We start from the raw sequence: 15,659 nt of genomic DNA, 5'->3' as shown, positions 1-15,659 counted from the left end.
AATATACAAGGTATATTGCACATAACACATATTGTTATCAAACAAAAATAAAATGGCGACGTAAGGGTACGGTTCATATCATGCGTATAATATCATAGTATAGCCAGAATACGTTGTCCCCTTATGCTGCTATTTAAATTCCTTTACGTGATAAAATAATGTAGTGGGGGTACTATTGCAATAACCTTGTATATTTAAGCAATGCTTAGAGGTAAATGAAGCACTATTTTTATTTTTATTTTTTTTTAGATGGTGAGCATGGGATGATTACAGTAATAAATAAGAATATTATTATCTTAAAGTGTTATGTTAGACAATATTCTACATTCCTAAAATTAATATAACATTATGTAGGCATAGTAATATGTATGTAACTTTAACATATACATTTTTAAATTAACCGGATAAAGCCAAGATATATATTATTATATATTACAACGTTTAACAGATAAGTATAGGTATAAGTACCTACTTTAATTAGATACGTTATTTTATTATAAATCTAATTCTCTTTTAACTACCTAATAATAGTGTCCTCGTTTATACCCAGTACCCACGCTAGGGGGTACTAGTTGGGTACCAAACCATAATTTATAAAGGCATTCAATATAATTGTTATAATATACACTAGGAACAGTTTAGTCAGCCAGTGGCATATACAGGGGTGGCTTCGGAGGCTCTAGGGGCCACCCCCAAACTATATTTCTAAAAAAAATTATACTCTTAAAAACAAAATTACAAAAAAAATCATCTACATTTTCTGAAAATTACGACTTGACTTAGTCGTTAGAGCGAGTTTAAATTTCGAGTAACATGTGCTCTCGGTCTCGGCATTCGTATATTAGTAGTATAATATGTGACTTACCAGCTGTATTACCGGGTTTATTATGTGACATGATAATAAATACAACTGCACCAAAAAAATAAAAAATAAAATGCAAATGCAACTTCCTGGTCCCAATAACTATCAATAATATTTATTATTATGTAGGTTGTAGGTATTAGGGTGCGTACCTACATAGTTTATGTAGAGATTTATTACATAATATATATTATTTTTAAATAATATAATTAAAAAAAAATCATATTTAACTATCAATAATCATCACTAATTAGGCTAGGCATTAACGAGTTAAAAAATTATATTTTATTTTAACTAGTTACTTTTGGCTTTTCATTAATTTAACTGTTAACTTACTAAATTTATTTTTTGATTAACGTGAAATTAACTAATTAATTTTTCATTTTAAGAAATAAGTTAAGTTAATTTATTTTATTCTTAATTTAATTATACTTCACTATTTAGTCTATTTCGTTTTCATGTCTAAAAATGTTTACCGTGAATTGTATAAAGTATAAACACTAGTCTATAATTTAGTTTTGGTTTGGAAAAAATTAAGTAAGTATGCTAGTGTTGTACAAACAAATTAACTTTTTTTTTAATTTACTAATAACAATTTCACAAAAAAACTATGTATCAACTTTTAACTTAACTGAGTTAACCTATAGTTAAATTAACTTTCGTCTTTTTGTTATTGGTATATATTAACTTATCTGAGTTAAAATAAATCATTAACTTGCTCAGCCTTGAGTTAAAATATAATAAATATTAATTTAATAAAAAAATTAGACAGTCGACAGTTGATGTGCAGTTATATAAGCACATAGATACTAAAATTAGTTGTAACCCGTGGATTTTACCGTCGCGGTACGTGCTTTTCTGTTTTCGGGTCGAAAATACGTACCAGTGGGATTTTGATGTTATAAATCTAACCCTAAAATCAAATGTATCTATAAAGCGGTGTAATTAATACAATCACCTGAATATTTACAAACAGCAGAAGAACTAAAAAGTAAAAAGGTGACACACATAGGTAGATAACACGTTCATTTCAACGTTAAATTCTTACAAAATATATTACGAAGTTATTAAAATAATATATTACAATATTTATTATAAATTGTTAATTATATTCATAAAATAGTTTATTGACTAATAAAGTTGGAATAAAAATACATTTTAATTATTGGTACATATTTTATTTCATTGTATTTATACAGAACATGCATAAGTAATATATTGCTATTAAATTAGATACAAATTATACATCATGTTTAAATTAAATTATAAGTCGTTATAATAGTAAAAAGAGCAATCGAAATAAAAATAAAATCGATACAGTAGTACACCTCTTATTTTGACTTTCATATACAAAAAAAAATAATAGAAATAGTATGGGGAAAACGGTTGACACGAATCACGTAAAATACTTGACTTAATTGTTATTACATTGGCGACGCCATCACAACAACAATACAGGTACTGTCGGGATTTACAGGAGGGTGAGTCGCACCGGCCTGTTGAAAATGGGCTTGTTCTGCAGCACCCGGACAGCCCGAGCGGCGTCCTGCGGGTTCCTGAGGTTGACGCGCGCCTCGCCGGTCGGCTTGCCGAAATCGTTGAACCGCCGGATCACGTTCTGGCTGTGAAGTTCGAAACCTTCGAAGAAATCCACGATCTGCTGGACGTCGGCCCGGTACGGCACGTTGTCCAGGGCCACCACGCATCCGGGCTGTCCGAACCCGTCGGGACCGGTGTTCGGCCCGGGCCCGGGTCCGCGTATCCTGGGCGTGTAACCGCCGCCGCCGCCGCGGCCACCTCCGTTATTCATGTTAAACTGCTGCTGCTGCTGCGGTCGACCTCCGCCGCCGCCGCCGTACGGTCCCCCGTACTGCTGAGAATGGTGCGGCGGCCTCTGGTGGTGCTGTTGCTGCCTGTTGCCGCCACCGCCCCAAGACATGTCCTGATGATGGTTGTTGCAGTGCTGCTGCATCGGTTTGGTGATGGCCTGGATCATCAGCGAACGGTTGATGGGCTCAACGCACACGAGGTTCTGCCCCATGAAGGTCTGGTTTTTGACGATGGCGGCGCTCGCCTGTTGCGCGGTGCCGAACTCGCAGTACGACTCACCGGTGGGCCGGCCGAATTTGCTGAGCATGATGTGTATCTTGTCGGGCAGCACGGAGTCGGAGAAGAACTGAGTGATGTCCGTGTTGGTGACGGTCGTCGGCAGGCCGTACACGTACAGGCAGTTGGACCGGACGACCGGCGTGGCGCCCGACACGTTCGGAGGCGGTGGGGCCACCTGCACGGGCGGAGAAGACGACGACGCAGCCGCCGGTGGATGTGTCTGTTGGTGGTGACTGCTACTGCTGCTGTGGTGGTGGTGATGGTGGCTGCTGTGGTGGTGGTGGCGGCCGCTGCTGCTGGTGTTGTCGCTTGAAAAGCGTCTGCCGCCGTCGCCGGATTTCCGCTTGATCTGCGCGTACTCTTTGTAGGTACACCGCTGTACGGGCACCGGCGTCGAGCCCAACAAGACGCAGTCGTACCGCTTGAGCGCTGATTCGGCCGCTTCCGTGCTAGTGAACTCCAGCGTGGCACCCATGAACTCACCGTCCGGATAAAAAGTCACGCGGCGCACGTCAGTGCCACCGTCGAACTCGTTCATTACGTCTTCCTCGGTCACCGTGACCGGAAGCTGTTTGAGTTTCAGATATTTCGTCGGTGATTCCTTCCGTTGTTCGTCGTTGCCGTCTTCGACTGACACACCATCCTTGTTCGTGGTTGTCTCGCACACTATCAGATCGTTGTCGTTGTCGCTTCCTTCGTCATCGGTTTTAGATTTCTTTGGTTTCTTTTTGTCAACCGACAACGCAGGCTGGTCACTTGCGACATCTTCGTCATCGTCATCGTCCACCAAATCCACGTGATCAACGATGTTCAGTGTCGCCGTCGGTGTCGGATACGGCCGATCGTCCGTGTTGTCCCGTTCGTATGCCTTGTCGTCCAGGTGTTTGACTACTACATGGTTGCCCTTGTAAGCGGTCCCGTTGACCTTCATGGCCAAATTCTTGTTGTTGTTGCTGTCGAACCGGACGAACGCCACGCCCTGCCGGTGCTTTTGGATCTTGATCGCCGATCCGTCGATGTGGATGCCTTCGAACAGTTTGCGGATGTCGCCATACGAGAACGGGTTGGACATGTTGTTTACCTCCACACACAAGCCTTCGGAGTGAGGGACCTGCGCGTTCCGAACGTCATACCTGTACCGGTCGTTGTATCGGGGCGCCATCCTCTTACTGGGCTCATCAAATTCGGCAGACCGCCCGTCCTCATTGTCTTGGTGCGGCTGCTGCTGTGGTACTTGATTGAACCTGGAAGGCTTGCCGTTTTCATTGATTGAGCTGAACCTGGATTGTCTGCCTCTGCCCCCATTGTCGGGGATGTTGTGACCGCCATATCTAGGTGGCTGTTGCTGCTGCTGCTGCTGATGGTTGAACCTGGGACCACTGCTGCCATTACCGAATTCGTTGAACGGTCGCTGACCTCCCCCACCACCTTGGTTGTGTTGACCCACAACAGGTGGCACGGCCTGCTGCGGTTTATTAAATCTAGAAGGACCTCCTCTTGTCGGCCCAAACCTTTGTTGCTCGCGGAAATCTTGTCCAGGCGGCCCTCTCCTCATAGTTGAGGCGGCGTTTTCATTGAACCTTCCTTGGAAATTGTTGTCGAATTCTGTTTGTCGATCGTCCTCGTCATCGCTACCACCACCGCCGCCGCCTCCAGCGACGTATGCACCTGCGCGAAAATCGTTGTCGGGTACGTACGGCTGTTGTTGCTGCTGCTGATGTGGGCGGTTTCCACCACTCGACCCCCATCTACTCATCAGCGGAGGTGGTTGTTGTTGTTGCTGCTGCTGTTGTTGTTGTTGTTGTTGATGAAAAGAATTCGGAGGAAGTATGACAGGGATGATAGGTGGCTGGGGGGGCGTCCTGAATTGCGTGAATCCGCCAAGGCCACCGGGTATGATGTTGTTCATCATATTTACTGGCTGATGGTTTTCTACTACTGCCATAGCCGCCTGCTGTGGCTGCAAGTTTTCATATTGACAGGACCAAGGATTGATTTGTGGCTGTTGTTCACCGACCAACTTGCCCGGTGGGCCGTCCATCGCTTTGTTGGCAGTTGGCGACCGCGACCTTTGCGATTTGCCTCCGCTTCCTCGGCTCGACGAGCTCCTTCCATCTCCACCACGATACCTGTCCCTGGACCTGTCTCTTCCTCGGCTCCTGTCCCGCCGCCGCCGGTCTCTAGACCTTGACCTGTCCCGTCTACTGCCTCCACTGCGAGACGACTTTGACCGCCGCTCCCGTGATTTCGATCGAGACCGGTCACCACGTTTATGGCTCTTGTCGTCGCGATCTCTGCTCTCCAACGATTTCGGAGACAAAAGCTGTTGCTGCATCTGTTGCTGTTGCTGTTTGTCTTGGGGCATGAGTACCGACATGTTGTCAATTATAGGTGGTCTGCGTAACATCTGTGGACCTAGACCGGGCCTTACCTGTTGTTGTGGCTGCGGTAAGACCTATGCGATAAAAAAAATTCATATTAGCTGCTTTCGAAAGGGAATAATTAATTTATTGTCATACAGCAGGGTTGTTGTTGCTGTCTTCATTCAGATGCAAATCTATACTATTAGTATATACCTTAGCAGTCAACGGTGGCAACGTCCCAACTATAGGGAGCTGTGGCTGCTGCATCAAATTTTGCTGCATGTAAGCGTTGTATAAGGTCTGTTGTCTCGCGGCATCGATGACTTTTTGCATTTCATTACGCGAGCTCAACAGCAGTCTGATCTGCACGTCTTTGATGCATCCACCATCAGAAAGCATAGCCTGTCTAGCGTCTTCGTCGGTACTGTAAAATTTTCGAAATGACAATAAGAATTCAACGCAATAAAAGCTAACGCCGTACTACGGCTATATTCACATATAGCCAATAATAAGATTCACAACACTGTATTATCGACACTATTATACGCATGTTTACCTGAATGAGATGAAGACGTCGCCTTTTTCACCACCGACGATATGAACTCCACCTTCGGGTATCGACAATCCTTGAAAATACTGTCTGATATCCGCGGCGTTGGCAGCCCAAGGCAGATTTTGCAATCTAATTATTACACTCATATTGACTGAAAAAAAAATTAAAAACAAATTTTCGTCGTTACAGATATCTGGTAAAAAAAAACATGGACAAAACATAAAATCTCAACTTGGAGTAAAAATATCATTATTTCAAACTATTGCCGTCCAGGGGAACATCATATTTATAATCAATTCAGCAAGCAAAGGGTTGAAAGCAGAGACTTAAGAGGACGTCACACCCACATGTATTGTCTCCGTCTAACAAACGCGTAACATACCAAATTTAAGCTCAGAAATTCAAGTTTTATGCCGTTAGATTAAAAATTAGAGTGAACCCTAACCCCCCCCCCCCCACTATTTGCGCATAATATGACAAAGACCTGAAAATTGTAATACGGTCATTGATATCACGTTTTTTTGTACCTCTAATAATTTATACACAAATATATACATTGTAAAATATAGATGATTTGGGAAAAATTGTTTTTCCCTGATTCAATAAGTTTAAATATTTTTTTACTACCTATTTAAGGGCGTATATAAATTCCACCCGAGAAAAATGTATAATTTATAAAAATATTCTACTCATAAGTAAGACATTTTTATTACCTATTAAGTTTAAAAGTTTAAAGTTAGGTTTTTTGTAATTTTCAAACAAAAACCGTGTATTTTCTACAAAGTAGTTTTTAATATTTATATGTTTATTTAAACTGCCACACATAAGCGCAGACCTTGTTGGGAGGAGGGGCAGTTATAATGTAACAAATAAAAGATTAAAGTTTAAATAGAATACATTTATTACTTACTGTAAATATACAAATTTGTGAATGTATCATATAATTCGTATTAATAATTATATGAGTCACATAAGTTATAACATATAGATTATTACAAGGCAGTATATTTTTTATATTATTATATACATTTTTTCTGGGCGGAATTTACGGGCGCATGTTAGTTCTGCCCGAAAATGGTAAATTCCGCCCGAAATGAACTACAGGTACCTACATGTAAATTCCGCCCGTAAAAAATTATTATTAATAAACACATCCTGCCTCTAAGTAAAAAGTTCTTATTACGTAATAAAGTTTTTACAAAGTACCTAGTTTTTGATAAATATATATTTCACATAATATAAAGTCAATAATAAAATTACTACATAGTTCATATAAAATTAATAAAAATCGTAAAAATAGAACCTAATATTTATAATAAAGACTATAGTCAAAATATAATCATAATCAATAATTACCACATATAACTATATAAGTCATATATAATTAATAAAAATCGTAAAATAGTAATAATAAAGATAATCTATGAAGTAAAGTTATTATTATTTTTTTTTTGTCAAATACTTAACAATACAGTCGTGTTCGTACAATCACGGAACACTAAGTTTAAAAATATTTATTTTTTCCGGGCATAATTTACCATAAACCTTATTTTTACCTGTTCATTTCGGGCGGAATTTAGAATCCCCCTATTTGAAATACCCTAATGTACTGTATATTTTCCGGTAAAGCACGATTGAGCATAGACCTTTTTAGCAACACTATTGAGCATAGAATATTTTATGCGATGTTGCCAAAATTTTGTAATTTATTATTTTCACGTATTATTACAGCAATAAATTATTATGATATTTAACGCGAACCCTAAGCTGATCACCTCAGCTTTATCGACAATGTTATCAATTAATAAATTAGTTCCGGATAGTACTATTCTGGACTACTATTGAGACTATTATTTTTAGTAATTTTAGAAATTTATCACCTACAATTAATATATACCTGTATACTGTGGTGAATCGACAAAATATCACTAAGTATAATGTTTAAATTTCGAAGCCAACTCCACAATTCACGCTCCGTCAAAAATTATGAAATTAATTTTATTTATTAAATACAAAAAAATTATAAGTTTATTTTAACGTAATTAGGTAATACAAAAAATCAATATTGTTATTTATTAGTTAGCCATTTGTTGTAGAAAATAACATCCAAACAACGCCGTAAATATGTATTTAATAAAAGAATAAATCACCATGACGTAATCACGGAATTATACAATATTATTAATTACTATACCTAACTATATTTGACATAAATATTATAGACATTTGAATATACTTTTTAATAGACTGATGATCAGCTGATTACCAAAATAATCATTTTTAAGGATCGTGTGCCAAAAATGATTTGGAGGCGCAGATCCTAGGTTGGCTGTGGGGCTTTAGCCTCCCCCCCCTCCTACCTCTTTGACGTATTATAAATTATGTATTTAATCAGACGTAAACAGATTTCGTGTGTAAAATATTTATATCGGTATACCCTAAGCTCCAAGGTAAAAGATACTAAAGCAGATTTTTTATCTACGGATCAAATAAGAAATCGAGGTTGTTTATCTGTGTGTTATACTATATATATAATTAATAATTTAATAAATATTTATTTCAAAGGAAATTATACTTATAGAAATTATTTTTTAAATAAAAATGTTACAATGTAGGTAGGTATATTAAAAACAATTATTCGTGTAACAATTGTCAAAAAAAAAATTCTAATTGTATTTAACATTTATAAAATTTATTGAATTTATGCGTGTCATTTGAAAAATGTTCGACTGTCATCGGTATGTCTGCTAATAAAAATCACGTAAAAACGGGATAAACATTTTAAGAGATGGGTAGTGCTTCAAACAGACATTTTTTTTCCGATTTCGATTTCAGTATTTATTTTTTTCTGATTTTGGTTTTGATTACCGGTATTCAAAATCGGATCTAATATTGGTTTTAAGGCCTGCGAAGGGGTCTAATCTATCTGTTTTTTTTACCTACGAGTCTAGGTCAGGAAAAAAAACAAAATTTGAATTTGAATTTTATAAAGTTATAACTTATAACAATACTTAAAGTATTATACTTTATAGTATGGACATAATATAATAAAAACCAAAATATACATATTATTATGTACATAAATATTTTATAACATATAGGTCTAAAGCAAAAACGTTGAAAATCGTGACAAAAGTTCGACGTTCAGCGGAAGTCTGTAAATGTACAGTCCCGATTTGATCGCATAATTTTGCGAGGAACATATTTAAAAATCGAGACGACTTGAGAGACATCACAGTCTCTTGTGACATACACGTTATAGCATATATTATACGCACTACATTTCTTCCGCTACGGTCACTGCGCCAGGTTTTCAAAATATACCCACAAATATTTATTAGGTCTTGCCTTTATATGTTCTAAGCAATTTTCGAAACGTCTTTCGATTTTTTTTATAGCTGACAAGATTTTAATCTATATGGGTACTTATATTATAAACATCATCTGTTGGTTGAGTTCAGCTGTGTCATTCCACTTTTCAACTTTTAGGAACATAATACAATTATCATTTTCATTTTCTGTTTTATAGTTAATAAAAATAGTAGCAAATAGATCCTGCATGGTTACATGTGTTTCTGATATCGGTCAAGGTATAAGATCACAGAAGGTCGACGAGTCGGTTATCATTTATAAGCCAAATCCCAATTCAAAATCAAGCAATCCCTGACAAAATTTAGACATTATACATAACGTACAAAAACCCATGAAAGCTCCAGTGACGATTCTTTTGCGAAACAATCGATAAAATCATCTAGATTGATTTAAATTTGTCTAAGTATATTCGTCTAGGTTCTTAAATCTCAAACTATAATATTTTGGAAGAAAAATGATTTGGTGCAGGAAACGGAAACTTAGTTTTTTACTGATATTAAATATTTCAATATAATTTATACATTAAATCTATATATTTCAAATTGCTGCACAAATATTATACAACTAGATTCATAATAAGTAATTTTATAATAAGATAAGTTAGTTACTTTCGTAATAAGATAAGTATACGACTACATTCTATATAATTATAAAAAAATCAAATATATTTTTGGGCGACGACGACGTCACAACACCCTGCTCGCTGGTTGCTCTATTACCTACCTATTGTGCTGACTTTTTAGTCAAACAGTAAAATATACGTATTGTATATTAATGCTAATTTATCACACTGAATTAAAATCAACATATAATTTATTCAATAATGTTATCACTCAAACGGTCTAACAAATTTAAACATTGCCAAACATAATATGCTTGTGACGCCACTGATATAGGTACACCAAGTAATAAGTATCATTGTAATGAACTTATTAAATTTGAATGCAATAGTTTATCTGAAACTTTCATAGGATATTTTATAGTATTTATTCTTCTAGTCGTATAATATCATTGATTAATGATTATAAATATTAGGTGGGTGGTTGTATTTATTATCAATATCATTATTATACTATATAGCAGGGGTGGCCAAACCGCGTCATAGACTTTTGCGGCTCGCATCTTAGCGTAACATTAGATTGACGTAAGAGCCAAAATGTAAAAAAAAAAGGTCATATTATTATACATTATATGACCTTTTTTTTTTTTTTTTACATCTTGGCTCTTCAATTTTTATTAATATATTTGGGGGCTCGCGAGTCCCCTCTCGCTGGCCACCCCTGCTATATAGTATTTATTATATAGGTTGAATTAATTTTAGCCAAAAATATTATGTTATATAAAAATTACTTTAAAATTATTTCATATATTATTGTAATTAATATTTAATTTATAAGTTATAAGTCAATAGAAACTAGAAACTCCCCCGTACTAAATTTTTCCAAACACAAATAGCATATATATAATATAATATTTCTAGCTGTTATAAGTCTATAATTAATCAACTATTTTATTATGACTTATCACACAAACTGATGTAATTTTTTCAATTGCTTTTTGCGTAAATTATATAAATACCAACGTACCTACCGTATAGTGAAAACGGTGTACATAAATTAGTGGTATGAATAGCTTAAAATTAATCTAAATATTAGCGTTCATTATTAAACCTACCATCAGAAAATAATAATACATGCAATGGTACAAATGTTCAAGTGCCTAAGATTATTGGTTTTTATATAACAACGATATAAGTTAAATCGTTATTTACAGTTCAAATATATAGGTGCCTAGGTACTACCTTCCTATATTATCCAATACCATCAATTTGAAATTAAAAGATCTAATAAAAAAATTTGAACTGGTATTTTCGATTTTCCTTAACTTTTGTTAAACTAGTTATGAGGGAACCATATGTCCATATCTACCAATTATAGGTATATTCAGGACGTAGATATTAAAATCGAACATTTTTAACAATAAAATAGTTTGTAAATTGTAGTGATTTTGACAAAATATCAAACATTTTAACGCCACAGGATAAATAAGATTGTGCTTTGTCATTTTTTATATTTATAAGCTCTTAAGTAACCTAGGTAAATTTTCATGCGGCCCACTTTAATGACCAAAAAAAAAAATCTAAAAAATTTCAAATTATATTAAAACTGAAATTTAGTTTAAATATTTTGAAAACATCACTGTGTATCGACGAACCCAGTGGCGCAGGAGTGAGAATTTGGGCGTTGAACCACCCATGTATTATTTTAGTATACGTAAAAAAATTTAAATAATATTTTGATACATATAATTTTTTTATACAAATCCTCACATTAGCATTGGACGTATTTAATATAGCTATAGTAAATAACATTTCATGTATACTAGTGGGATATTTTAAGTTTTTACGATTAAGATCTTAATATTAACACAAATACTTTTATGAATTTCTAACTGAAAAATAATTTTCAAAATTTGAAAAAAATTATAATGGTTATAAATAGCTCAAAATACGTCAAAATAGTTTGAAAATTTTACCAGATATGGAAAATGCTGATATAAATATTTGGTGATCATTTCAAAAGTCTGCAGTTATTCTTTTTGGAAATACAACAAAGTATCAACTTTCTGGTAAACTTTTGTTTGTTGTTTAAGGTACAAAAATGTATGGGGAATATTCTAACGAAATTTCTAATGTTAGCAATGAAAGGAAACACTTTTATGAATTTCTAACTGAAAAATAGTTCTAGAAAAGTATTCACTAATAAATTGCAAAAAAATAAAAAATCAATTTGGTCGAAAACATCTTTAATGCCTAAGTATAAGCACGTTTTTTTAATATTTAAAAATAAAAATTTTAGGTTGGCGAAATATTTAAGGTAATTTGATATAGTCCCTAATACAAATATGATATGTTTAACATTATTATAAAAACATGGCTTCAGCTTCAGCAGCTATAAATTAATAAGTATGGTTGTAACTTTACTGTCTACTATAGGTAACTGTAGCTCGGTTGCTGTTGTAGGTATAATAATTTAGGTGTTGTAATAACTCTCGGATGTAAAATGTTATAACGTCACTACGTTTCAATATCAATAGAAATAATAACGATGAATTAATAATTAGTTACAAGCATAATATATCATTAAATAATTATTGGTGATAATAATTGTATAATATGTAATATGTGTATTTTTATTATGCGTTCTGTTACAATAATATATTTAACACTCCTCCATATAAAGTATTGGTGTGATACCCCGTTTGGACGCAGCCTGTACGAAAATATAAGCGCATTTTGACCAATTATTTTATATTGCACATGATAAAAGAATAGAGAAAAGAATATAAAGATTTATTTCACCCCATCACATTTTATGACATACTTACTTTTTCGACGGATTACTTTCCCATGCATATAAGTATGTCTAGTTGACAAGATGCTGCGAAAAATCACTGTCTAGTTTTTAAAAAAAATTACGCATAAGACATCCAGAACTGTTGCCAGTCTCGAGCCTGTAAAAACGGGGGGGAAATTGCGTATGGTCCAAACGGGCGATATACTAAAATTGTGTATGTAAATTATTAACTGGTCTCAGTCGTATTTAATAATTTAGGACCTATTTAAATTTTAATATACCCTCACACATAGTATCATTCTACTATGTTATGCTGAGGGTAAATTACTATTGACTAAAATACATTATATATATATTTTATACTCAACGTTTAGTTATTCGTTTCACAGACTGAGCTCATAACTTTAAAATAGCCTTATTTAAGTGCGATCAACAGTTATCTAAGTAGACTAAATCGAAATTCAAAACTAATTGTTTCATGAAACATGCTTTCAGGAATGGTCTGTCTTTGCGACGTTCCAGTAACATAGTTAAATATCAATTCCATCCCAAGAAACAAAAGTACACCGGTACATACTCTAATTGAGTCCAATATCTGAACGAGGAAAAAATAATATACTAATTGAGTCCCAGTACAAAAGAAAAATATACGAAATTAAGTCCGCAATTGGAAAACAAAAAAATATGCTAATTAAGTCCCAGTAAAATATATCAATTGAGTCGTAGATTTTGTATTTTGTATGTGTTATATTATAGGTTTCTATCATAGTTCTGGTTTAAATAGGAATAGCAACACAGAATTAGTACCACCTACATTAACCGAAAGAAATGATATCTTAATAAAACTACAAAAATGCAGTTTTACAAGTACAACCAACCAAATATCAAGATTTAAATAGAAAAAAAAAATGTATCGCCAAGTTTTTACTGATACCTACCTATAATAATAGATATTAAATGTATTCATTTATTAGTTAACACAACTTAATAATAAATAGGTAGGTACAATATATTAATATAGGTAATATACAAATTCATCAAATATTTCCAAACTAAAAAGAAAAAAATGTTTAACCATACCTGCAGAATTTTTTTCAAAGTTTGGGTGAACTTCTTTAGTAATATATTTTTAATTCTACGGGAGTTAATTTATATAATACGTAGATTGTAGATACCTAAAAAAAACTCTAGACCCAATTCGTTCTAAAAGATATTATTGGGACATCATCCGTATGCAACCTGCAGAGGTTCATGTACCCCTTAGATCATATGGGTACTATAACATGTCTTATGTCTACAAAATATAGATCAGGACCAATGTGCCGATAATTGAGATGTTTAATCTGCGGCGCGCATGCACAATATGTATAAGCCGTTAATCGTTATTATATAACTATAAATTCACGAGGAGTATATACTCGCTAATGCGTAGATGACGAGTTTCATCTTCAAGAGCCTATCGTCGCTAATAATATACAATATATTTTGTACGTCAAATTGTTTAACACGGGCAAGGTGGCTTCATCCATAGTTTTGTAAGATGTATCCGAATCAATCGTAGGTAAACGGTTTTTTTCCTGAACGGCAGATCGTATTGGCCGTTTTACGTATAATCGGTTATCAACGATGTTATCCTTTTGTTCAGCTCTGTATTATTATGGACGGCGGCGGAGAGTATTACGCAATTACATTCTGTACAAAAAACATAACAGACTGCAAAAATGTTTTACACTCGGAACAAAATGGTGAAAAAAAATCACAGTGAGCAAAAAAATTGTATGCACTCGTAACACGACAACAGCGTGGATATGCTTATGTTTTGTTTGTGAAATGATAAATGTATTGATTTTACAATGATGTGTGTTTTTTAAATTTTTTTATTGTGTCTGTGTACACGATAAGAAGTCGAAATAATGCTTCGATTTTCAACTTGAGTATTTTGTTCGATGGGAAAGTAAATATTGTTGGTGCATTCGGGAGGTCATTTTCTATACATGATACAATTTTCAAAATATTTTGATTTGTTTTGAACTGTTTAGTAACATTTTCTGTTTCCAATTTTATTAGGTAGTTTTTTTTCTATGAATGTCAATAAAACTTTATTAAGCTTGAAAATGTAATACAAGGCTCCTACTATATTGTTACATTGACATTTGAAAAATATTAAAAATCCTTAGTCACGTTTTTATTTATAAGTATTTAAACTTCAAATCTTGACAAAATAGGAAAAATCATGAAATTTAGCAAATTGATTTTTTGTTGAGAAATCATAAAATTTTTTTTTTTTAAATCTAAGATTTGAAAATGTAATACAAGATTCCTCATAAGTTTGTCTACCTTTATCAAGAAAAAAAATGTCTAAAAGCAAATCAAATTAAATTTTTATGAGCGTTTAAAATTCATATTTTTACAATATTGGATATTCACTCGATTTCTCATATGGCGATTTTGTTATTTTATTGTTATTTAAAAACGAATTACTGTAAATACATGAAAAGTTCACTGAATATTTATATTAGCATTTTCTATATACCATACAATTTTGAAAATAATTTGACTCTTTTTGAGCTTTTTACTGACATTGTCAGTTTTCAATTTTTTAATTTTTTTTTTCTATTAATACCAATAAAATATTATTAGTTGGGTAAAAAAGCGTGAAAATTTAATTAAAGGCTCCTGATATATTGTTACAATAGCAGTTTAAAACTATTAAAAATACATAGGTGCGATTTTTTTTTACAAGCATTTTAAGTTTGAATTTTGACAAAATATATCAATTTTAAGATTTAATAATTATTTTGTAGTTAAAAATTTATAAAATGGTCAACTTTTATATCTAAGTATTGAAAATTTAAAACAAGGTTCAACGTAAATATGTAAATATATAAATTAATTTATTCACAACAATAATATCATAAAATATACTCATAGACTGACTGACAGTTTTCGCTCAGAATCGTTTTTCTTAATACAATGATATTATATAATTGAATTCAAATTTAACATCATCCATTACAGTGACCTACTTGTAACCTACTGTGCAG

General features: G+C 33.9%; 1 protein-coding gene across 3 annotated transcripts in view; it reads right to left on the bottom strand.

The window, feature by feature from the left end:
* Positions 1-2,086: 2,086 nt before the first annotated feature.
* Positions 2,087-15,659, bottom strand: part of LOC100165002 — a 25,571-nt gene continuing 11,998 nt past the window's right edge. For all 3 annotated transcript variants that reach the window (XM_008186629.3, XM_029488659.1, XM_001946019.5), the window contains 3 exons: positions 5,891-6,038; positions 5,548-5,758; positions 2,087-5,426 (listed from right to left, as the gene is read on the bottom strand). In XM_008186629.3, coding sequence (XP_008184851.1) covers positions 2,334-5,426; positions 5,548-5,758; positions 5,891-6,033 — 3,447 coding nt within the window. In that variant the 5' untranslated portion in view covers positions 6,034-6,038 and the 3' untranslated portion in view covers positions 2,087-2,333. The remainder of the gene's footprint in view (positions 5,427-5,547; positions 5,759-5,890; positions 6,039-15,659) is intronic.

The sequence above is a fragment of the Acyrthosiphon pisum genome, chromosome A1 (genome assembly GCF_005508785.2).
Source record: "Acyrthosiphon pisum isolate AL4f chromosome A1, pea_aphid_22Mar2018_4r6ur, whole genome shotgun sequence".
Taxonomy (NCBI): domain Eukaryota; kingdom Metazoa; phylum Arthropoda; class Insecta; order Hemiptera; family Aphididae; genus Acyrthosiphon; species Acyrthosiphon pisum.
This window is presented reverse-complemented; position numbering and strand designations above follow the sequence as displayed.